We start from the raw sequence: 23,190 nt of genomic DNA, 5'->3' as shown, positions 1-23,190 counted from the left end.
TGTAGGTATCTCATGTGAACCCTGGAATAGTTAATTTTAATCACATTCTTTGACTTTCCTGTCCACGCTGAGGAATGATGAATTTAAATATTTTTTTCTCAATTCTTATTCTTCTAGGAATACAAATCCTAAATCAAACCTCTCCTAACATGATGATGTTTCAATCCTTTATCACATTTTGTCACATAACTCTGATGTTTGTTAATCTGTAACAACATATTATTTAACTTTGCTTGCAGACAGATCTGATCATTGTTAGACATCTGCCAAAAGCAACGCAGGCATCATTTAACTTCTCTGGAGGTAGAGGTGACAGTAAATTTCTTCTCAGTCTGCCTCCAATCCCTTTGTTGCTTACTATGTAATTCAAATAACTTTCTGATATGTACATGAACACACATATTCTAAATCTGCTGTGCAGTTGTGCCTTATCTATTTTGTCTGATTTTACAGAAATTTGAACATTGCAGAAAACCAAACAAACCCCAAAAAACAGGCAGTCATTTTTTCACTTTACAAACAGCAGGCTTTTAATGCAATTTTGAAATTAGCTTTTATCACTTCAAACTGATGGTTGTTTGCATAATGATCTGATGAATTACCTAGCAGCCCTAGTAAATTACCCAGAAGCAGCTGCTAAAACACTCAACAATAATCTGTTACAGATAAGAGAGGCTTAAATAGTCCCAGTATCATTCTTTAGAATAATTCCTGTGTGCCTCAAACGGGTATGTATGAAAATACAGGGCATTATGATTAAAATTTACATTCAGGTGCTGAGTTTGTACTAAGCAAAGCTCCCCAGCCATGTGACCACCACACCTTTCCCAAATAATCCTTCTCTATCTTTGAATTGCTGTCACTCGACCCACCACCCAACCTTTCCTCTCTGCCCTCAGAGAAACCAGTTTCCAAAACGTGCTGCTGCCTGGGAGTTACACATCAAAATTCTTCATATACCCTTACGGCATCCCAGACACACAAGGAAACCTATTCAGATCCTCACAAGGGCATTAAACCTCTGGCCTGCAGAGGTATCCAGGCGCCTTACTACCTCCAAACCCTAGGGCCTTGTCGGCCTCTGATCACCTCCCTCCCCAGAGACCGCCCGCCTCAGCCGCCCTCAGCGCCTCCGCGCAGGGGCGAGGCTTAGGAGCCCGCCTCTCCCGTCTCCATGGCGACGCCGCGAGTCGCTTCCCGCCCTCAACCTAACCCACCTTGTCGCCATGGCTACTGCCCCGCCCCTTCCGGGAGCGACTCGGAAGCGGCGGGGCGGAAGCGGCCGGGGGCGCTGCGGTGGGCTGAGGCGGGGGCGGATGAGCGGGCGGCGGGGGCCGCTGTGCGGGGGCAGGTCCCCGCGGGAGGCCGGCAAGGTAACGGCGTTCGGCGTCACGGGTCTCCCCCGCCCGCGCCGGGGAGGGGGCTGTGGGTCGGATGGCGGCGGTCCCCTGCGCCGGGGCGGGCCGCGGGAACCGGGGGCCTGGCCTGCGCTCTTTGGCCCGGCCGCAGCGCGGCCTCGCGGCTCGGCTCGGCCCGGCCCGTTCCGGCCGGCTGCTGCGGCCGGTGGCTCCGTGCAGTCGCTCTCCGCCCTCGCAGGTAGGCCCGTGTCCGCGGGGGCGGCGGCAGCCCCGACGGGCGCGGAGGTGCGGTTGCCCCGGCCGCCTGCCTGGCGGGGCTCGGCGGGACGGTTACGGCAGGGCCCGGGCGGAGCGGGCTGCGGGACTTGCACCTGCCGCCTCGCTGGCAGGCACACGGGGGCTCCCGGTCTCTTGTTCCTGGGAGCTGGCTCTAGCGGGAGCTGGGCGGAGAGGCTGCTCGGGGAGCAGCTGGGCTGCGGGACGGCACGCATGGACACCCCCCGGCAGTCCGTGCAGGCTCCTTTTCGCCCACCTTGCAGGGAGCTCCGAGCCATTCTCTGCGGGTTGGTTGGTTGTTTTGTTTTGTTGGGTTTTTTTCCCCTCACTGAAATTGATTTCACGCTGAAATAGTTGAGTAAGGTTTAGGGGTGTGAGGTAGCAGGCCTATGTAATCTGAAATCTACGAAGGTGTTTGCCAAAGCCAAGGCTGCTGTGGAATATAGCTGCAACAGAAATATTTCTACAAATGAAAATTATGTGCGGTGGAATTTCTGAACTGAACGTTTCAAGCGTAGTGAGGCACTGTAATATTCAAATGTAAAAGTAAAAAATTGAATTTTCACATCTTTTCATTGGGAATGGTATGACCAACAGGACTTAAAGACTGGTTTTTTTAGCTGTTTTTTTCTTCATAAAACTGTAGCTGAATTTAAGAATGAAATGGCGTGGGGACATAGTATCTGAAGGCAAGGACATCTAAGGAACGTGGTAGTGCTGTACAAACTTCATTCAGTTCATAATTGACAGACTGCTGTGAGTCAGTATTACACTAACATCTCAAAATAGTGCTAGAAGGCACCGCTGGTGGAGGTGTTGTCTATGCAATAATACCTTAAGAAAAGCAAAATGAGAAACCTAATGGGGTATGTTAAATATTCTGGTTGCTTGCCGTTAAATGTTTTAGCCTTCTTCGCATCTGTGGACATGATATTTAGGGTGTCAAGGTAGACTGCTGCAATAGAGAGAAGCACTTGGCTATATAATGTTATTTATATGCTTATTGTTAGTTTACTGTTTAATATAACTAATGTAAAATGATTGTCCAAAATGGTAGTAGTAGTCATTAGAATAGGAACCTCTGCACTTAAACTGAATGGAACTTTTTTGTTTCTGTTTTGGGAGAAAAGGTTAGTATGCAAATGAGATTCAAGTAAAATTAACCACTGAAAATGTTGTATTTACATAAAATGCTTATTTAGTTTTAGTGACGCTTTTCCTCTCTGATTTTTTTCAGTACCCCAAGTGTGACCATAAAATATGATTGTTTGCCTGCTGCACCGAACTTAAGTACTACTTTTGCCATTTCATCACCTGGCTTCAACTACAATGGTAAGTTCTGATTCAGACAATACATTTTCAGATCCTTTTGCTCCAGTCTGCTAGTTGGCTGGCTGATGAGGAGAATGCTATTCATGTTTCACATTTGCTTAAAAAAAAACTACTTTGCTTGTCGCTCCTCAGTTCTGATACTTCTTTTTTCAGCAATGTCTTCCTTCATAGCTTGTGAGTATTTATAAACATTTAGTCACTGTCTGGTGCATCATAGGAATTATCGTATAAAACTAATGGCATGTTTTCAGTCAGGACTGGTGTTAGATAGTTGAGTATGTATAGATCCAGCCTCCACATAGTATTCTTCTATTCACAGGTGATAATACAGTCATGGACTTTTACCTCATGTCAAGCATTCAGTGAATTGAATGTCTGAAATCATGCAGTTATCCACTAGACTTATATAGAAACCATGAGTATTTGACATTTTCTTATAAAATCCTAGGCACCTGAAAATGTAAATGTTCTGTGGTGGCAGGTTCTAATGAGCAACAGCACATAATTAAGTGCTTTCCTTCCCCCCACCACCCCCTGAGAACAAGTAAGAAGTTTTGTATTGGAGACACTGTAGTTGAATGGTAAAAGGCCTGAGGTTTTTGGTGTGTATTTCTTTGTTGTTACTGTAATATGTTTTTCATCCCTGAATTCTATTCTAATGTATGAAATAAATGGTACTGCCACGTATTGGACATGGCTCACATGCCTTCTGTTCCTCAAGGTTTGAATAAAGGTATTTACTTTCACAGACAGCTGATAGGGACGGGTTAAACTGAGGAAACCACACAAACATATAAGTGGGAAGAAGTACCTATTACAAATGTTTCTAAGCTTTTCAGAAGGGTGGAGGATTCTCCATAACACTCCTCTGTGTCTTTTGAATAGCATAGCCCATTTAAAAGGTCTAGCTGTGTGGGTTATGTGTACATTGGTTTTTTAAGTAATTTTTTCTTACTGTTGTTAAGAGCTTGTCACCAATACAGTCTTAAGGAATTTATCCATCTGCCACTGAAGTAAATGCATTGCATCTCCTGACTTACCTGGAGCTGAATCAAGCCCTAAGCATTCTCCTACGAGCTTTGGTTCTTAGTATTGTCCTGTCTCTCCTCCCTGCTCCAAATCAGTTTCATTGTCTGGTTCATTTAGCAGCTGCACATTATTCCTGTATAAAGTAGGTGTCAGAGCTAAAGTGCCAGAGAAGGAACGTTAGGGGCCAAGGGAGACATGGTCTTTTTTTGACACTGGTGTTTGTTTATTCTGATTTGAAATACATGTCAAGTTTTAGTCTAAGAACTCATTGTTATCTATGAAGTTAGTTGTTCTTCTTGAAATAATGAAAATGTCTTCTTGAAGTGAAGGACATTCCAAAGGAGCAAAATCCGTTAAAGTAAATGTTACTGAGTATACTGTGCTATGGGATATAGATGAGCTTTTGCAGATTTTGGTATGTTGTCCTAGGTTTTGGCATACTTTTTTACCTGCATCGCAGGAAATCCGGAGTGGAGGCTGTATTTGTTTCTTAGCTGCATAAGGTGTTAGGTGTAGAAACAGTAAGAAAACCTTCTCAGGTTGTGCACAGAAGTTACATACTGAGCACAAGATGTTCAGTTCCATTTTGTAGAAAAATAAGTGTACTGATACTTAGGCACCAGTGTCTGAAAACCAAATGTTTTCTTCCTGGACAACCGTTCAGGGATACTTTGGCTAGTCTTTCTGTTGAATTAGTAGCCAGCTTAAGAAATGAGAACAGATTTTCTACTTGTTATCTCTAATTGTTTTGGTTACTATTTATTATTAATTTTATTACATGTGATTTCTATTCCTACTTTTCTAATTGCCTTTTGTTGTTCTAAGACTTCCTAATTTAGGCAAAACCTTGCAAGTGTAGACACAGTAGTGGGATTAATTACTGTTGATGCAATTAAATGAATTAAGTTTAGTATGTGCTGAAGAATGTTTGAGCCCATCTTCTAACTATAAATTCATATCAGTAGTAATAGTTGTGGTGGTTTTTATGTATGAGAATGTTACACAGTTAATAGACTTTCTGAAAGAAAACCTTTGTAATTCTTGCAGCAACAAGCTTTGGAACTGGCATTGGATCGTGCAGAGGTAAGGAGTAACTAAGTTATTTATTTGCACATAGTATATTCGTCTCACAGAGTTAAGAAAATAACTGTTTTTATTTCTTCTGAAAAGCAGTGGAGAGGCATGTTGTGTAAATGCATATACGTGTATATAAATAATCACCCATACATGTAGCACTGACTTTGCAAAATTCTCACCAAAATTGCTGTGTCATGTATTTGTCTTTTATCTGTTGTACTGAGAACATCATCAGGTGCAATGATGATAGAGTATGCAGGACTTTGGTTTTCCTTTCAAACCAGCAAATCTGTGTGCTGTGAAATAAGCAGAGCTGTACAGAGACAGCTGGCAGAAATATATGGCAAAATCCTGGGTTTTTTTTAAGAGTAGCCCAGTTAGAACGAAGAGGCAATGTCCTTCCTGTTCATGTTCTTTCATGCTGACATCTGATAACAATGGTCACCTTGAACCCTATTATGGGGAATATGTGTTTCTGAGGGAGAACCTCTCCATTGAAATTCTGAAAAAGCTGTTAATAAAAAGACATGAGAGAGTTGAAAAAAACTTGTTAGAATATAAGCTACGTTCAAGGTAGGATGGTATCTTTCTTCTTTTTTAATTGTAGCTTTAAATGTACATGAGTTTTCTTCTGTATAGAACTGTGTATTATAAATACAAGTGTAAATGCAAGAGCCAAGAGGGAAAATTAAACTTCCTGAAGCTGGTTTTATTGAGTACTTGATTTGTAAATGTTGTTGTACCAGTACACACGAATTTGATTGTATGTTACCATGTTAACTTCAGCAGCATTAACTAAGTAGTACTACTTAGATAATGCTACTACAGTAGTGTTATCTACTACTGTAATTACAAAATAAGAATGTAAAATCAAGATTTTGTGTGAAATTCATATCATAGCCATGAAATGCAGTATTTCACAGCTAAATTGAGCTGTCTTCTTGTTGATGACTGTAACATACACCAGATCATGTTAAGTAAACTTTTGAAAAGCTTTTTTTAAATAATTTTCTGTATACATAGAACACTGGTAATGATCAAAAGTTGCATGGTAGCTAGCATTAAATTTCTTTGTAATATATGTTATTTTTTGGTTTACTTTTCTCTTCTAGTATATCATTGAAAGTGCCCGTCAGAGACCTCCCAAAAGAAAGTATTTATCCGGTGGAAGGTAGTAAGAGTTTCAGTATGTAGTTTTTAAATAGCATTTCATTGGTTTAATTTTGGTTACATTTTAAGCTTTTTTCATTTCAGAAAATCTGTATTTCAAAAACTCTATGATTTATATATAGAAGAATGTGAAAAAGAGCCTGAGATAAAGGTAAGTGGAAATTGCCAAGAAGCTTTCTGAACTTGCCTGTTTAGACAGCAATGAAAAATACTTTTCTCAATTTCACTTAGTTCCTTTGTGGGGGGGAAAAAAAATAAACTCTAGTTACTGTAATAGTTACCTAAGGCTAAGACTACAGGAGTAATTATTATAACATTTGTGAACTAAATTGTGTTATTTAATGGCATCATTTAGTTCAGCTTGAAATAAAAACAGGGTGATGGGAGGGCCAATGACTACCTGGTAACTGTAAATCTGTTTTTAAAGGTAATGAAGTAGAATGCTGGCAGAGGGTTTTAAAGATTGTGCTCTTGAGATGCTTTTCTATGCATGAAAAGGAGAATTTCAACAGAATGAGAGGTGTATCTAACAGGATTATCGTTACTATTAAAATAGCGAGTGATAGAATATGAATAGTGAAGCCCAGACTGGCTTGAGTGACATGTCCATTTTGACTTAAGCCTATGTCACTGAACTCAGTTGTGGTCAACCTCAGGGCCAGTGTTCATGCCACATGCATTGCTGTCAGTACTACTGTTTCAGAATCAATTGCTTAGTGTGACTGCCATGTGAAAAAATGTGGAGAACTTTTTATAATTTGTACTTTATTGTAAATTTAGACTTCTTTCTTGGATAACTAATGAACTACTAAGCCGTTTTCTGACATTTTTTCATAATGTTAGCAAAGAAGCTCAGACAGACTTGGCCACAAATTAAGTTGTAAAAGGCACGAGCTACTGTGCTAAACTGTGAATATCAAATGGAATGAGAAGAGGAAGCTGTGGAATCTGCTGTATTGCTGCTTCCCAAGGAAGTAAAAACCAATGAGAAGACAAATGAGAATGAGAGAGTAGTTACTGAGCACCTGTAATTATTTTTTGTGATTCTGCTGTAGTTGGTTTTGTTTAGCATATGATGCTGATTCAAATCGCAAATGTAAGGTATGTTGTGGTTTAACCCCAGCTAGCAACTAAGTATCATGCAGCCACTTGCTCATTTCTCCCTCTCCCGGTGGAATGGGGAGAATTGGAAAAAAAAAAAAGTAAGACCTGTGGGTTGAGGTAAGAACAGTTTAATCATTGAAAAAAAGGAAAATATAGTAACAGTAATTGTAATGAAAAGGGAGACAAAAACAAGAGAGAGGAATAAAACCCTAGAAAACCAAGTGATGCACAATATAATTGCTCGCCACCCCACTGACTGATGCCCAGCCAGACTGATCCTTCAGCAGTGATCGGGGCCCACCCTGCAGCCATCCTTCCCTGGTTTATATACTGAGCATGATGTTCTATGGCATGGAATATCCCTTTGGGCAGTTTGGGTCAGCTGTCCTCTCTCTGCTCCCTCCTGACTTGTGCACCTGCTCCCTGGCAGAGCATGAGAAACTGAAAGGTCGTTGATTTAGCTTAAGCACTACTTAGCAACAACTAAAACATCAGTGTGTTATCAACATTATTCTGGTACTAAATGCAAAACGCAGCACTGTACCAGCTACTAAGAAGAAAATTTACTCTATCCCAGCTGAAACCAGGACAGGTATTAGGTAAATTACAGGCTTGAAAATGTGTAACATCAATAGTGCATGGCTAACAAAATATTTGAGCAGCAGGGAGAAGACTGGGCTTGCTAGACTGGAATCTAGAAAACCACAGGATTTTAATGTGATAATTGTTGCTAAACTAGAAGGCACTCGGCAAACTTACCCAACTATAATAAAACTAGTAATGACAGTTGCAATACCACAGTAGATTAAGGGAGTTATTGCTATCTAAATTTGAGTAAAAGTTTAAATTATTCTTTATTGAAGGATTGGAAGCTTATTATGAGCTTATCATGAGTGATTAAGAGCCCTTAATCACTGAACTAAGATGTGGATAGTTAGTAGATCTTTTGGTCTTATGTTATGGATTGTAATTATTGGAAATAAGAGAAGCTCAAAGACTGAGGTGTAAAGGTTAACAATAATAGTATTCTGAAACTTCATCCATGAATGTAGGACTGTTTATTTGTCTCTTAATTTGCACAAAAATACCAAAGAAGGAAATAATATTCTGACTAGAATTTGGCCAATGGCTTGAATGTAGCTTAAAGGTTTTAGTGTATAGAACTGTCAAAGTTTCTATTCCAGTATTGCACTGCTTTGATAGTACAGTTTGTAATTGTTATCCATTCAGAAGCAATTTGGAAATTGACACTGAATATTATTTTTGACTCATAACTTTCACCCTTCATCTTAGCTCTTGTAATACTGTATGTTCCTGTCTGTTTTCTACCCTGCAGTTTACTTGGTCACTCATATCATTTTTCTTGGTGTTCTCACAGGGGAGACCAGATTTTCCACAGTAATTCATGAAGTACTAATTAATTATTCATCCTCTCTTAATCTAGCCTTCCCACCTTTATTAATTCTCAGTCTCTTGTATTTTTGCATATGCACACTACAGGAAGAACTGTGTTGAGGTGATTATCTAGTGCACTTTGTTTCATTTGGGCTCTAGTGTGCAGCATTCCTGTTGAAAGAAATAAAAATCAAAACAATAATTTTGGATGCAGTGTTAAACACAAATGTGGAAATAGACCTGGTGTGTGGGCTGGAAGGATCTATGCTAGACAGGTAAATCTGAGGAGCTCCACTACAAAACAAACAAAAACCAAAAACACCGATCAGTTGCCTCTTCTTAGTTGGTGAATTCTGACAGGTGCAGAATGCAGCTAGCGTCAGTGTGCAAGCGTGAAAACATCTCAGAGTCATCAAAGTTTCAGAACACTTAACAAAAGTCACTTGAGTTTCATGTTGGACTAGTGCAACATTAATAAAGCACAGAGGAGCACTTTTACAGCAAAGTAGCGGATGAGAGGTACACTGGCAGCTGTGGAGAATTAATAATTATGATACATGAATAAACCGAATGGTGCCAGATAACAGTGAGGTTTTTTTTGTTTGCTTTGGTGGGGTTTTTTAGTACTTGATTAATCTTTAATGGTCATGAATGATATGCAGGGTTGGATATATTTGGGAAATTGTTTAAAACGTATTGCATGTGTCATTCTGTTCTTGGAGAAAATGACTTGCATGTGTAAGGGGAGGAAACAACTGACTATAAGAATGCACTTTAAAGCAAAGCCCTCATAAGGGCGAAACAAGCAGACTTCCTTCAGACTACTGTATTTCTGAAGCTTGATCTGCAAAAACTTACCTTAGGTGTTACTTATGAAACTGAAATGTTTTCTTGCCTCCACTACAGCAGCTGCATGGCCCTTGTCTTTGAGCTGCATTAATGCTAGTCTCTATTGGAATGGTGGCCTAAAGATTGACACAGCCAGTTACATCCTAGTGAAAGTATACTTTGAGTTGCAGTCTTCTCAGGATCTGATTTCAGTTCAGCTAGGTCACAAGTGTCTTTAGGCTTCAGTTTATTCCTTGTATTTTTGTAACCAAAAATGATGCTTCCTGAAGTTGTTTCGTTGAGTTGGGGGTTATTTTTCCGTGAATATATACAAAATTCTGGTTTACTTTTTCTGTTTCCTGAAAGAACAATGCTTAACGTTGCTCATGAAGTTATGTTTCAAACAGTAGTTCTGTTGAAGTTGAGACAAAATTGTACCTTCTAAGGTGTATCTTCTATGCATTCGTGAAGTGGTGCTGGGATTAATGAAACATGCCCAAAGCCAAGGGAAAAGAACCTGAGGGGTTGGTTTAGACTTCTGTTTTACAGTGATACAGTAAATAGCTACAAGTGCTTTTTTTTTATAGAGGTGATCTGTTTATTTGAAGGTTTTTTATCAACTTTTCAGTCATAAACATAAGGAGGAAAATCAATTTAAGATGCTGCAGTGAGGGACAAGAAAAGCAGTCGTGATGAAGATAAAATACAATTTTGTGTAACACTAGTACATCATTGGAGGAGTAGGTATTAAAATTAACATTTTGCTCATAGCCAAGGATGGAGGAGTCAAAACCAGCATAAAATCATTACTTCAGTCTTGTTAGGAAAGAGTGCTCACTATTCTTTATTCAGTCGTAGTCATCAGAAGTCACTGGAAGCAAAAGGCATCAGCTCTGCATTCTCCGTGCCACTTCTCAGCCATCACACGGTCATTGCAGTGTGTGTTCAGGAGGGAGGTGTACTGCTTTTCTGTGGATGAAGTCAGGGAGGGTTAAGAGTTTTATCTGAGGTAACAGGGCAGTATAACTGGCTTGGTATCTGAAGTCCTGCAGTTTACTGTGAACAGTTAAGAAATGTGATATACTTCAGGCTGCTCCTTGATCTTTAAAATCTTTCCAGACGAGATCTGAGCTAATACTTAAATCAGCTCTGAGCCAGTATCTCTAATAGCCAGCTCAAAGGAGAAAGTTGATTTTTGTAGTCATAAAGAATATTCATGCTTAGTGAAATGTAACTTTGCTTATTGAAATGTTTGTACTTAAAATGCTAATTTTGCTTCAGTGTCTTGGAGAGGCTTTATATTTTAAAATGTGCTTAGAACGGGTCTTAAGAAGTTCAGGTCATATCAATGCAGTGTCAAAAATAATCTCTGTCCCTTCCTCTTTCCTTTACCTGTCTTCCCCCCTCAACATCCTAACCTCAAAAAATGTGAAGTGAGCTGAGGTGGGAAAAAGCTTTTGCCAACTGGCCAAAGTTTTTACTGAACATAAACTAAAAATTAAAAAAATAATTTGTCATTCACCAAATAAATTTAAACTGGAGAGTGATGTGATTAACTCAATTTAATTACATTTAAAATTGAATTACCGTTATATATTTCACTGAGGTGTTTAAGGAGCAGAGGCCTTTCACAAAATAAATCTCATGGCTATTTCTTGCATGCATAGACAAATTTCTGGGGAAAAAAGATTGTTTATTTAGAAATTCTATGAGTGGTTAATAGTTAATATAAATTATTCAGTGCCTGTACTTTGGATGGAATAATGCCTTTAATTGAATGATCCTTTTTCTTCAGCTCATGAAAATAGTAAAGTTGAATTAGAAATGTTAACAGTATTATTAGTACCAACTTCTAGAAGCAATGCTGATTCTGTCCCAATGATAGAGGAACAGAATTGTTTTCTTTTTTATTTTCTCTTATTTTAAAATATAATTTTAGTATGTATAATGAATTTCTTCTTAACCTCTCTTACATAACCTGATAATCCTTTTTCTAAATTAACTCTTAGAGAATTCTCGTATTTCTTTGTCCTAAATGCATTGCATATTTAAATATGAAAGTACTAATCTATACAACACTGGGAAAAAATACAAAAATATTTACATCAAAAGATGACAGTATCTCAGTAGTAGTTGAGTGTTGGCTTTGCTGTCAGATGGCATTTACTGTACCTCAGGCTGCATCATACTGTGTTGAAGTGAAAGCCCAATAGCTATATCCCTTACTCAGCGATGTGTCTGAAAATTGAAGCAGTGCACATGCAGTCTCGGGTTTTGGGGTAGATGTTGAGGGAGGTTAATGGGAATTTTAACTGAAGAAGGTTTTTCATAATAGACTGCATCTCAAGTCTTGTATGGGGAACTGGCTTTCCTGAGCAGTTTCAACCTCTGTTGTTGCCATGTCATGTTTTCCCCCATTCTCCCCTGCTCCTCCAGTTCTTTCCCCATTAGTTCTTCAGGATTTATGTGCTACTTTGTCCTTTTCTTTGTGCTGTTTTCCATGATTTCTAAACTGTAAAAGCCAGTAAAATGTAGTCACCATCATTCATGATGTGTGAGGAAGAGTTAACTTTAGGCAATGGTTCTAAAACTAGATAGCAGGAGATGGAATATTTTCTCCTTTTTCTCTGTGTATCTGTTAAAATGATCTGTTGGATTATATTGCTGTGGGATTTTAGGGCTTTGGTTTTGGTCCTTTTCTCTTACTTTGTTCACCTGTAAGTAATGATTCTGTGTTCTGTTGTCTTTGTATCTATGGAAAGATACATTTGTTCAAAAAGCTATAGCTGACTACTACTTAGTTGCAGGTATATGAAATGAGTAGTTGGACAGGTTTAGTAGAGCACTAGGGTTAACTTCCAGTGAATGGCTCCACCCAGACCTGGTATTCAGCTATAAAATCTAGCCTCCAACCAGAAGTTGTAAAATTATGTGAGCTCTAGAATTCATTGTTTTAAGGTCTAAGGGTTTTTTTAAAATGTTTAAATTTGTGGGATGTATATGGGGGTCTTTGAAACATACTAATTAGTAATAAAAATCTGTTATATATGGAGAAGATCATCCTTACAATTAAGGGAATAGTCTGTGCAGCTGCTGGATCAGATTTCTTAATTACATTGCCTTGTCTGTATTTGCTGAAACCTTCCAAATGCTGTAATTCAATATTTTAATTCTGGAAAGAAATATCTGCTTCTGTTAGGAATATTTGAGAGAACTAAATATTTTTATTGTTGTTATCAAACAATGTATAAATGATAGTATAAATTATGTTCATGTAAATCTACAGTGCAGTAGTTTCATTTCTAATGCTGTAGCATAGGGTCATTCTTATTAACTCTGGTGTCTGTGGACTTATAATTCAAGGTTTGTTTTAATTTAAATGAGTGGGGTTTTTTAAAAAAAATCTGTATCTAAGTATGGATAATAATACATAATGTATGTATCTGCTGAAATGCAGTCCAATTAAATTGAACTGGGCTTGTTCAGATACCTACTTCAACATTAATCTAAATAATACTGATTTCTAGAAATTGTTTTTATTTTTACTAATTAATTGATAGTATTATGTTCATGAGCAATGTTTACTTTTAAAGCAGAAGCTGAAGCGAAATGTGAATTTACTTGAGAAGCTGGTTATGCAGGAGACATTGTCATGTCTGGTAGTGAACCTCTATCCGGGAAATGAGGGTTATTCGCTTATGCTCAGGGGAAAAAATGGTTCAGGTAATATTTTTGCTCTTTATTTCTAAAAAATACTCAGAACGCTCTATGTTAAAATGTTGCTTATATTTAACTGTTTCACTTCTAACAATTCCTTGTGAAAAACCCAAAACTATATTTGAACAAAAAATTTACATAAAGCTGTGAGGTGCTTGGAAACAGTCTCTACTGGTGCAGCATAAATGAGTAGATAGAAGGTCTTTTTAATAGCCTTCCATTCTCTTATTTCCCCTTGGCTTCCCAAGTTGCTTATCTGCTTGTGTCTTGTTTCAGGTTCTGTCAAATTGTTTCTTTCACTGCTTCCTAAATCTAGGTCTGACTAAAGGCATCTGTGTTTCAGTTTGGTTTTGTCTTTATGCCACTGGTACGGTGATGTGCTATAAGAGCATACAGTATATCAGCTGGAAGCAAACATTTGGTCCCATTGAGCTATTAAAGCATGTTGCCTTTTGGGACAGTAAGAGCAAAATCTCAAGCTCTGGGAACAGAAATGGATATAAAAATCAATACTGTGAAAAAAAATTGCTGATTTGAGTAGGTTTCCACTGGCCCTGTTTTTTTCCTATGGCAAGCTTGTTTTTGATTTCACATTGTTAAAAGTTTGAACGTGAAGGGCAAAAGAAAAGCGATATGTTTTGTTTAAATGCAGATTCTGAGACCATTCGGCTGCCTTATGAGGAAGGAGAGCTGCTTGAATATTTGGATGCAGAGGAACTACCACCTATTTTGGTTGACCTTTTAGAAAAATCTCAGGTTTGGAAGTTTTGTTTTCAAAAAGAATTTATATTTTGTACCCAGATAGACCTTGATTTTTTTTTTTTTAATACTTCACATGAGTGATTCCAACCACAAGATGTAAAACACTTGTGCATCTGGAACTGTAGTATTTAATGCCCCAAATAAATATTCTGTCGATATATAGGAAAAAAAATATATTGGGAAGAAAGGGATAGAAGACAGATTGCTATGGTTAAGGCTGCCAAAAATCTTCAACTCTGTGCTCTAGCAAGGTGTCCTTTGTTCCTTTCTCATTATGAAATATTTGGCCTAGGAATTTCTTAAAACTACATTGCTGACTTATTAAAACCCGCTACATTTGAATCTTGTATTTTAGGCAAGTCTAGGTATGTAGTAAAGACCACTGGTTTGACAAAATCAGTCATTTATTCATAGTATCAGTGAATTTTATATGATACATAACAAATGTCTTTGGAGGCAGGGATGGAGGCAGCTTGGTAAATATTTGTTTACAAATTGGTTTTTTTGTTTCAACTAGGTTAATATTTTTCATTGTGGATGTGTCATAGCAGAAATACGTGACTATAGGCAGTCTGGTAACATGAAGTCTCCAACATACCAAAGCAAGCACATTCTTTTGCGTCCTACAATGCAGGTAAGAAGGGTTTCAAGTCATTCCTCAGTGTTACAGTAGTTCCTAGACTGGATATGAACTACTCCTGAACATGTGTTAAGAAATTTTATTATTTGGTTGAAAGCTAAATTACCATTGTGTCTTCTTCCTCAGACTTTAATTTGTGATGTGCATTCTATAACGAGTGACAACCACAAATGGACACAGGTGAGTTAGCAGTTATTTTAAAACTTTACCGTGAGGTAGTAAATACACAATAAAATAAAACCCATTTACATTATTTGTTTAATAAAATCTGGTAAAATGATTAATTTATTTTTAATTCAAACTGTCAGTGATGTGCATATTGGTGCATTGTACACACTCCAGAGACCTGTCAAATTAATACCATCTTCCCACAGGATGCCATAGAAGACAATAGGATTTGCTAAAAGTTTTATAGAATCAGACCTTAACTTTTGGTAATGCAGAATGGCAGTACTGTAGTTACTCAAACTAATTTACCTTACTTCATTCATTATCAAAATACAGTCCCAGAATGATAGTTCAAGTCTAATGACACAATTGCTGCTCTAGTGTTATTTTGTTGTTGATACTGTTACAGTAAAGAGAATCCTAAGTAACTATGGCTGTACAGTTATAATTAAATGCTGAATAGTGTGGTGTACTCAGTGTGTTCATCTGTATTTCAGAGCCACAGTCATGCTCAAATCCATTTCAAATTGTAATCTAATGTCCCAGATCATCTTTATGGCAGTGATTCCCAGTCCATCAATATAAATCACTGACAAAATGGTTTTCATTGCCACTAGTATGGTGTTTAAAACAAAGAAAGAAAGAAAACACACAAAAAAACCCCCAACAGAACATGCCCCCTTCTTTTCAGAAAGATTTCTTTTCCTTTTGGAAATCCCACCCAATGCTCTGTAACTCATAACAATGGTTAGTCATACTTAACTGTTGAATATTTTCTGTTGTTGACTATCCGCACAGTTTTTTCAGTTTTCTTTAAGATGATGTGCACATATGCATAGGTATAGTCCACTTAATTAGTGTAAAAGTCTTCATATTTTCACGTTCATTAATAGCTGCGTGTATTACAGGAGGACAAACTCCTACTTGAGAGCCAACTTATTTTGGCTACAGCAGAGCCTTTGTGTCTTGATCCTTCAATAGCAGTGACCTGTACTACAAACAGACTCCTATACAACAAGCAGAAGATGAATACTCGCCCCATGAAACGGTAGGGTTTAAGTACGCAATATTGTACCATCTCAATTAACAGTAGATGCTGTAATGTGCTTGGTTTTGTATAACAAAAGAATGTGCATATATATTACTTTCTTAACATAATATGTTATATTGTGGTTTTGATTTTGTACTTTTTTTGCGTAATTCAGATGTAAGCTGAGTCAGGTGATAGCTCAGTAATGTAGAATATATAAATGGATATATTATATATTGGTCTCTGATTTGTTAAAAGCTGTGTCTTAAGTTTATCCCTGAATGAGGAAATCAAGGGAATTATTTATATGCTTGATGTTCAGGCTAAACAGAAGCGTAGGCATATTAGAGTCTTAGGAAACTTAAGTGATGTGGAATGCAATACATTAAATTCACTTTTGTGCATGATTATTCACTTTTTTCAACAAAAGCTTGAAATGCTTCGTTTTTGTTCTACTAAGAGTAGCATTCACTCTGTACTAATAGTCTTTCAGAATTACTGAAGTATATAAAACTAGGTTTACATTGAAATACTATGCTAATGTACAACCAGTGGTAATGTCTAAAAAAAAAAAAGTATAAATAGTGAGATTGATCAAGCTGTCCTTAAAATTAGAGCTGGGTGGTCAACAAACATCCTACTAGAAAAACAGACAAAAGTATTAAATGAATGTCCAGAACAGCATTAATGTACCAATGGTTTTGGCATGAGACAAGGAATGTGTTTCTACTGTATTTATAAATTTATAGTTACATAAGCAATACACAGATCTTTTGACAGAACTGAAATCTATCATAATATACAAATATTTTAAGCTTGGCAATTTTTCAGTTAGTCATTTTGACAGTTATGCATTTCAAAACTAACCCCGTTCTTAGTGATGAAATGCATGGACAGAGTACTAGTATTTTTAAAAAAATACAAAATCAAGACTTCTAGTTGTACTGTGTAATCCAGAATAGCAATTTTAAATTAATATTGCAAACCCTGTCTCTTAATCTCAATATAAGTAGCATTTCCCTGCATATTTTTGTGTTTGTGGACAGGTAGTGGGAAATTTCATTTTGATGGTTTTACAAGCTTTTCTGTTGTTTTACCATAGGTGCTTCAAAAGGTACTCAAGGTCATCTCTGAACAGACAGCAGGACGTAGCTCACTATTCAACTCCACCTCAGCTTAGACTACTTGACTACTTACAGAAAAGAAAGGAGAGGAAAGGAGCCCAGCAGTATGACCTCAAAATTTCTAAAGCTGGAAATGTAAGTCTTCTGAGACATAGATGGGAATACTTCTATTTATTTAAAAAAATTAATATATTAATACTGTTTTTTCATCTTCCAGTGCGTAGACATGTGGAAACAGAACCCTTGCTACTTGACTGCACCTTCTGAAGTGGATGTAGGTCCAATTATTACCATTAATATTTATTAGCAATTGTATTGAATGTTGGGTTGTATGAAGAAGTGACTGAAGAGTATCCAGTATCAAAGAATGACCTTTAAAATAAACCACATCGGAATACATTGCAATTGTAACATGTTAGTTTGGATGAGATAAACAGTGCAAACAGACCTTCAGTATTCAACTGTGGGTTCAATAAGCACATGTCTGTTTGAAGTTGTCAGATAATACAAAAAAATAGAAAAAGAAATGAGGTGAGGAAATTATTTAAAAATCAGTTCTCAGCTTGGTTGCTCTTTTTTGAGGTATTATGAGATGATGGGAAATAACATTTCCAATAGCTTTATTATTTTTTTAATACAGAGAATTCTAGTTACGAATTCTTATGACCATTCTGTGCATTCTTCTCTCAGGGACATTTACATTCTTGGTTTCTGGCACTGCCAAGACACATACTACTAGCATACAGAAGGAACCCAGTAGACCAGACAAGATTGTAGCTTTGGACTTTATAGGGCTGGCAGGAGTGCACATTACACGTGAAGTGATGCTGTAAGCTTGTACAAACCTCCTCTCTCTTGGCCCTTCAATACTGTTCTATCTGATGTAGTTAAGTCTTTAGGAGTTACTGGTTTTGTGAAATTTCTCCACGTTGCAGACAAGGATTTCAGTCTGTACTCTTAAGCCATATTTCACATTTTCATTGTTTAACATAGCAAATACAATGTAACAGAATAAATGTAAAGTTCTGAAGGTTCTCCAGTTTGCCTTTTCTGAATGCGTAATGCAGAGGATGCTGTACAATGTATCAAACTATCCTTATTTGTTTCTTGCACTCACTTTTAAAGGCTATCATATTAGCCACTCCTAAAAACAAGAAGCTCTGCTAGAGTGACTTTGATTCTGGCCCAATATGACTGTTGTTCTTTCTTCTATCTTCATTTTCTTTAAGGTGGAAAAATATGCCAAAGTAGAGAAGTCTATCAAGCCTGATGATTCACAACCAACTGTCTGGCCAGCCCATGTAAGTAGTTGAGAACTTTGGCCAAGCTTCTCTGTTTAGTTTAAATGCCTCTTATTTCAACAAAATCGAAGTGATGTGGGAATATGATTTTCCCTCCGCAATTTAATTAATCTTCCATGTGTTATATAGACACAGAGAGATTACCACAGATACTTGTGACTTCATACAGTGCAGCGTGCATGTGATGAGTTCTGTAGTTTCCTCAGGTTTTCCAGAAATACAAGGAAAAGCAACTTTAATCTCCCAAGCAACATGTGGTGTTGCTGTTTAGTGAAGAAAGCATAAAAATTTAGAGGGAGTAGTACTCCACTCCAGAAAATTGCTTTCTTTACTCAGATGCTCAAAGACTGAAGGAGAAGAGCTGTTAAAATCAAAATGCTAAATTTGAAAAGGGATTAAGAAATATTTAATACCTCTTATGAAAAGCTCTTTCTGCAATGTTTAAGTTGAATCTTAAGATTTCTGGCACAAAATATGTGATTTGATAAGTAGTCTTTTAATATAATTAGCAGTAAATAAATTCATCAATTCTTTTTAATTTTGGAGGCAAGATACAATCTTTATTTAACAGCAATGCAATTATTATGATGTCTTTGTTTCATATTGCCAAGAAGTAATACTTTCTCATAGAATTTAATCTTAATTTCCAACATTTTACTCGGAACGTTTGTTAGCATTGTCATAATTCATAAAAACTGTTTCCACATATGTTTACCCAGTCTGCCTTTCCATATCTAACATTGTTTAGGTTCGCAATATTTTTCTGGTTTTAAGACATGATAAAATTTTTATATCCTCTCATCCCTTTAGATAACTTCTCATATCACCTTCATTTTAGATAATGCACCCCTTCTTACAAAGTGTTACTGACCTTTCTTATAGGAGTGTTTCTTACTGCGTTGTGTAAACTGTCATATTTTACTAGCTGTTTCTGTTATCACTTGTTTAAGACTTGTTTAATTTCTTCTGTCTTCTTAGGAAATAAAAGATGATTATGTGTTTGAATGTGAAGTTGGTAATCAGCTTCAAAAAACAAAACTGACCATTTTTCAGTCTCTTGGCAATCCCTTATACTATGGTAAAATTCAGACACTCAAAGGTGATGAGGAAAATGACAACCTATTAACTCCATCACAGTAAGTGACATGATTTTTTTAAACTATGCTGTGATCTGATAGGCAAAGGAAAACAAACATTACTTATCATTTTCAGTCATAATAATACTCCAGAGCTAGAAATCTGATTTAAGGTTTTTTTAAAAAAAATTAAGTTAATGGACCTAAAAATTTTAAAAAACCACAAAACAATGTGTTCAGGCAACCATCATATCATACATGTACTTTTATGTTAAATCTGCACTTTCTTTTACATGAAAGTTATATTATAAAGCAAAAAAACCCACAAACCCAAAAAACCTCCAACCCACTCATTGTGGAGACACTGCGAGATATTTTTAGCGCTCTTTTTCAGTATTACTCATAATTTTAATTGTCAAAATTTGCCTGATGCAGTGAAAACATAACACTCGATTATATTATGTTTACCCTTAGGTATAGAAATTTAGGTTAAATAAATGATGAAGAAAAACATGCGCTCCTAAGAATCTTCCTCACTTTGAATTGGTTTGCATCTGCTGTTGTTGGCTGTGGTTCTACAAAGATTCTGTATTCTTGGCTCTTTTTGTTGTGTGCGCCGTGTACTTTGTGTGGAGGAACCTGTGCAGCACAGTAGACCCTGTACATTTCATTAAGGCAAGGAGCAGTGAGCCTGAGCAAACCTTTTAGTTCTGTTAATAAAAGTTATTTTTGTCTAGTATGTAATCCCTCTTTTCTATTAAAATCTTCTTAATACTCGGGGTGTTTTATCCCTAGACTGAGCTATTTACTGTTTGTTTCCATACTGTTGTGGTTTAATCCCAGCTGCCATTTAAGCCCCACACAGGTGCTTACTCACTCCCATGTCAGAATGCGGAAGAGAATCAGAAGGATAAAAGTGAGAAAACTCATGGGTTGAGATAAATGGGTTATTAAAAACAAATGAGTTGACAGTTTAGTAAGTATAAGCAGAAGCCACACACACAAGCAAAGCAAAACAAGGAATTCATTCACCACTCCCCGTGGGCAGGCTGGCAGGTGTTCAGCCATCTCCAGGAAAGCAGGGCTCCATCATGCATGTTACTTGGGAAGACAAACATTGTAACTCTGAATGTCCTACCCTTCCTTCTTCCCCCAGCTTTATATGCTGAGCATGATGCCATATGGTATGGAATATCCCTGTGGTCAGCTGAGGCCAGCTGTCCTGGCTGTGTCCCCTCCCAGCTTCTTGTGCACCCCCAGTCCACTCGCTGATGGGGTGGGGTGAGAGGCAGAAAAGACCTTGACTCTATAAGCACTGCTTGGCAGTAAGGAAAACATCCCTGTGTTACCAACACTGTTTCCGGCTTAAATCCAAAACATAGCCCCCTACCAGCTACTATGGAGAAAATTTACTCTGTCCCAGCCAAAACCAGCACACATGCTTCATACTGATCTGATCTTCCTAGAACAGCAGTGCTAGCTTACAGTTGTCTAAGGCTGAGAATGAAAAGGGTTTATACATGTTAGATACCTGGGGTTTTTTGGAAATCATTGCTCTAGTCCATTATGTTTCAGACATTACCAGTTGAGGTTCACCAAAATTTGGATACCTCCTCATTAGAAAAATTTGTCATATGAAGTGAAAGGTGCAGAAGACATTTTTGTTGTTCTGCTGTAAAATAACGACCTTTTTTTGAGCTAAAGAAACAGAAAAGGTCTGTAGTGTTTACATAGAAAAAACCCCAACCCACTGTAGTAAGTTTGCAAGCCATAAGTATTATGCAGAAGAGAAATGCTTATTTAGGAATTTTGTAAAATCATGAGGAGTAAGAATTTGCGTAGGTGAAATCAAACAGTGAAAACTAAATTTTTATTAAAATATTAAAGGTAGGGCTGTTTGTGACATAACCACAGGACTCTTAGGTTTATTTCAATGTGAGCATATCGGTATGTTGATTTATACATAACTTATCCCTTGTACTTTGTAAAGTAGCAATTCTGTAGCAGTTACTTCAATTTTTTTGAAAGTATAAAATACAAAATCCATATTCTGCCTTTTGCTTTGTAGGTAACTTACTGTCAAAGGAGACCATATTAGATGATGTAGGTATATTGTATGTATAGTTATGAAGCCAAGTTTGTGTTTCAAGTACTATGTAATACCCAGTCCATTAAGAGGATAGGCTAATAATACCCAGTCCATTAAGTGGATAGGCTATCTCGTATTTTCAGCAGGTATGAAGAAAGAGCAGCACTGACATTCATTTGAAGTTTTGTAATTAGAAAAACATGTCCTTTTAGTCCAGTTCATGACTGAAAACCTATTACACATTTTACATTTCAGGTTCCTTATTGGTTCGAAGACAGATGCTGAAAGGTAAATTAGTATAATATGTACAACCATTTGACTTGATGCCAGATAATGAATTTTGTTCCTTCTAGCTAGTATGACTGTTAATGTTATGGTTATGGAAACAGAAGCAGAACAGAGGAAGAAAATAAGAGGCATTAATCATAACAAAAATGAGGATACAGTCTGCGGTTTCTATATTTAACAAGCAAGGAAGAACAGAGGACAGCAAATATGTGAATACAGCTTGTCCCACTACCTGGATTTCAAGCATATTGTTACAGTTATTTGTACAGTTATTCTTGATTGCATAGGTAACAATAAAATTCTGAGAGCATTTAGAAGTGATTTCATCTTGATATTTTTTATGGTAAATTAGCAATTATGGAAAATGTCCATTTGAACTTTAAGTGTAATTTAGGACTTAAGATGTATACAACTTATTTTTGGTGTGTTGTGCATTACTTGATTCAGCTTTCTAAGAGAAGCAAGTAGCAAAACAGTTTTCCAGTATATTGTAGTTGTAGAATGATAGGAGTAGCAATTCTGGGGAAACTGAGGCAGCAAAATAAGTACTTCTTCAAATATTTGTTAGTGTGCATCACATTAGATACCTGTGTTTCTTTGTGCAAGTGAGCACAGAACCTTTAAAAAGCGATCTGTCAAAGTCACTTGTGGTTTTGCACCTTCATAGGACACCTTGAGGTGATGGGAATGCTATAGCTCTTAACCCACCACCATTCTTCTTCCGTGCCTGGCAGGAAAGAGAGTGCTTGGTTTGGTTAAAAATCAATAATAATGTTCTTTAATAGATAATCTTGGTCAGGGAACTCTTAGCTTGTATTCTCTCCTGCCTCCTTTGTCATGATAGAGACTTGTGCTGTTTGTATAAGCTGAATTTTGGGGGGTTGCTTGGCTGAAAACTAAAAAAAACCCACAGCAATACAGGGGTCTAGTTCTAACTGGGATTGATATCCTGATCACGTTTGTCACTGGGTTGCACAGATCTTTCTGTCAGAATAAGCAGTTGGTTTTCAGGGACTAGGACAAGAAAAAATGGTAGAGGAGGAAGGAGGGCAGGACCACCTTTTTGAGTACGTGGCATTTTATTACTCAGATTCCACTCTAATTTTAGGGCAGTCTAAAATCTCATTGCTGAAGAAAGTATATTTGCACCTCTTCCTCCGCCCTGTATCTCAGGGCTCTTGCTTATATCTGCATTAGTCATGTAACAGCATATTGAAACAGTGCTATGCCAAAATAAAGAGTAGTTCATCGCATTTAGGTGTAAGCTAATGGGAATATTCCAGCAGTTTTTCTTTGAGGTTTAGTCTGCCAGAGTGTAAGTGACAACAGGTCTTCAGCTTGATTTTTGAGTCTGCAGGGTCACTTTGTATATTTAACTCAGGTTTGTGAAATTGTATTCCCTCAACTTAGTTCTCTCAGATCAGTA

The 23,190-nt window shown here is 37.3% G+C and overlaps 2 protein-coding genes across 13 annotated transcripts in view; one reads left to right on the top strand and one right to left on the bottom strand.

Annotated features, from left to right (window-relative positions):
- Positions 1–23,190, bottom strand: part of RFXAP (regulatory factor X associated protein) — a 249,255-nt gene that overhangs the window by 94,244 nt on the left and 131,821 nt on the right. The gene's annotated exons all lie outside the window — the stretch shown is intronic.
- The window catches only part of SUPT20H (SPT20 homolog, SAGA complex component), a 37,527-nt gene continuing 15,584 nt past the window's right edge, over positions 1,248–23,190 (top strand). For 8 of the 12 annotated variants that reach the window (XM_056328005.1, XM_056327999.1, XM_056328006.1 and 5 more), the window contains exons 1-15: positions 1,248–1,373; positions 2,872–2,966; positions 5,043–5,078; positions 6,185–6,243; positions 6,327–6,393; positions 13,163–13,292; positions 13,939–14,042; positions 14,566–14,682; positions 14,815–14,868; positions 15,765–15,904; positions 16,989–17,145; positions 17,228–17,284; positions 18,240–18,311; positions 19,290–19,447; positions 21,732–21,764. In XM_056328005.1, the coding sequence (XP_056183980.1) occupies positions 2,964–2,966; positions 5,043–5,078; positions 6,185–6,243; positions 6,327–6,393; positions 13,163–13,292; positions 13,939–14,042; positions 14,566–14,682; positions 14,815–14,868; positions 15,765–15,904; positions 16,989–17,145; positions 17,228–17,284; positions 18,240–18,311; positions 19,290–19,447; positions 21,732–21,764 (1,187 nt within the window). In that variant the 5' untranslated portion in view covers positions 1,248–1,373; positions 2,872–2,963. Of the gene's footprint in view, positions 1,374–1,442; positions 1,597–2,871; positions 2,967–5,042; positions 5,079–6,184; positions 6,244–6,326; positions 6,394–13,162; positions 13,293–13,938; positions 14,043–14,565; positions 14,683–14,814; positions 14,869–15,764; positions 15,905–16,988; positions 17,146–17,227; positions 17,285–18,239; positions 18,312–19,289; positions 19,448–21,731; positions 21,765–23,190 lie in introns of those variants that run through there. The other 4 variants (XM_056328007.1, XM_056328001.1, XM_056327998.1 and 1 more) reach the window with 2 other exon arrangements.

Source organism: Falco biarmicus, chromosome 2 (genome assembly GCF_023638135.1).
Source record: "Falco biarmicus isolate bFalBia1 chromosome 2, bFalBia1.pri, whole genome shotgun sequence".
NCBI lineage: Eukaryota > Metazoa > Chordata > Aves > Falconiformes > Falconidae > Falco > Falco biarmicus.
Note: the sequence above shows the minus strand (reverse complement) of the source record. Positions and strands in the feature narration are given on the sequence as shown.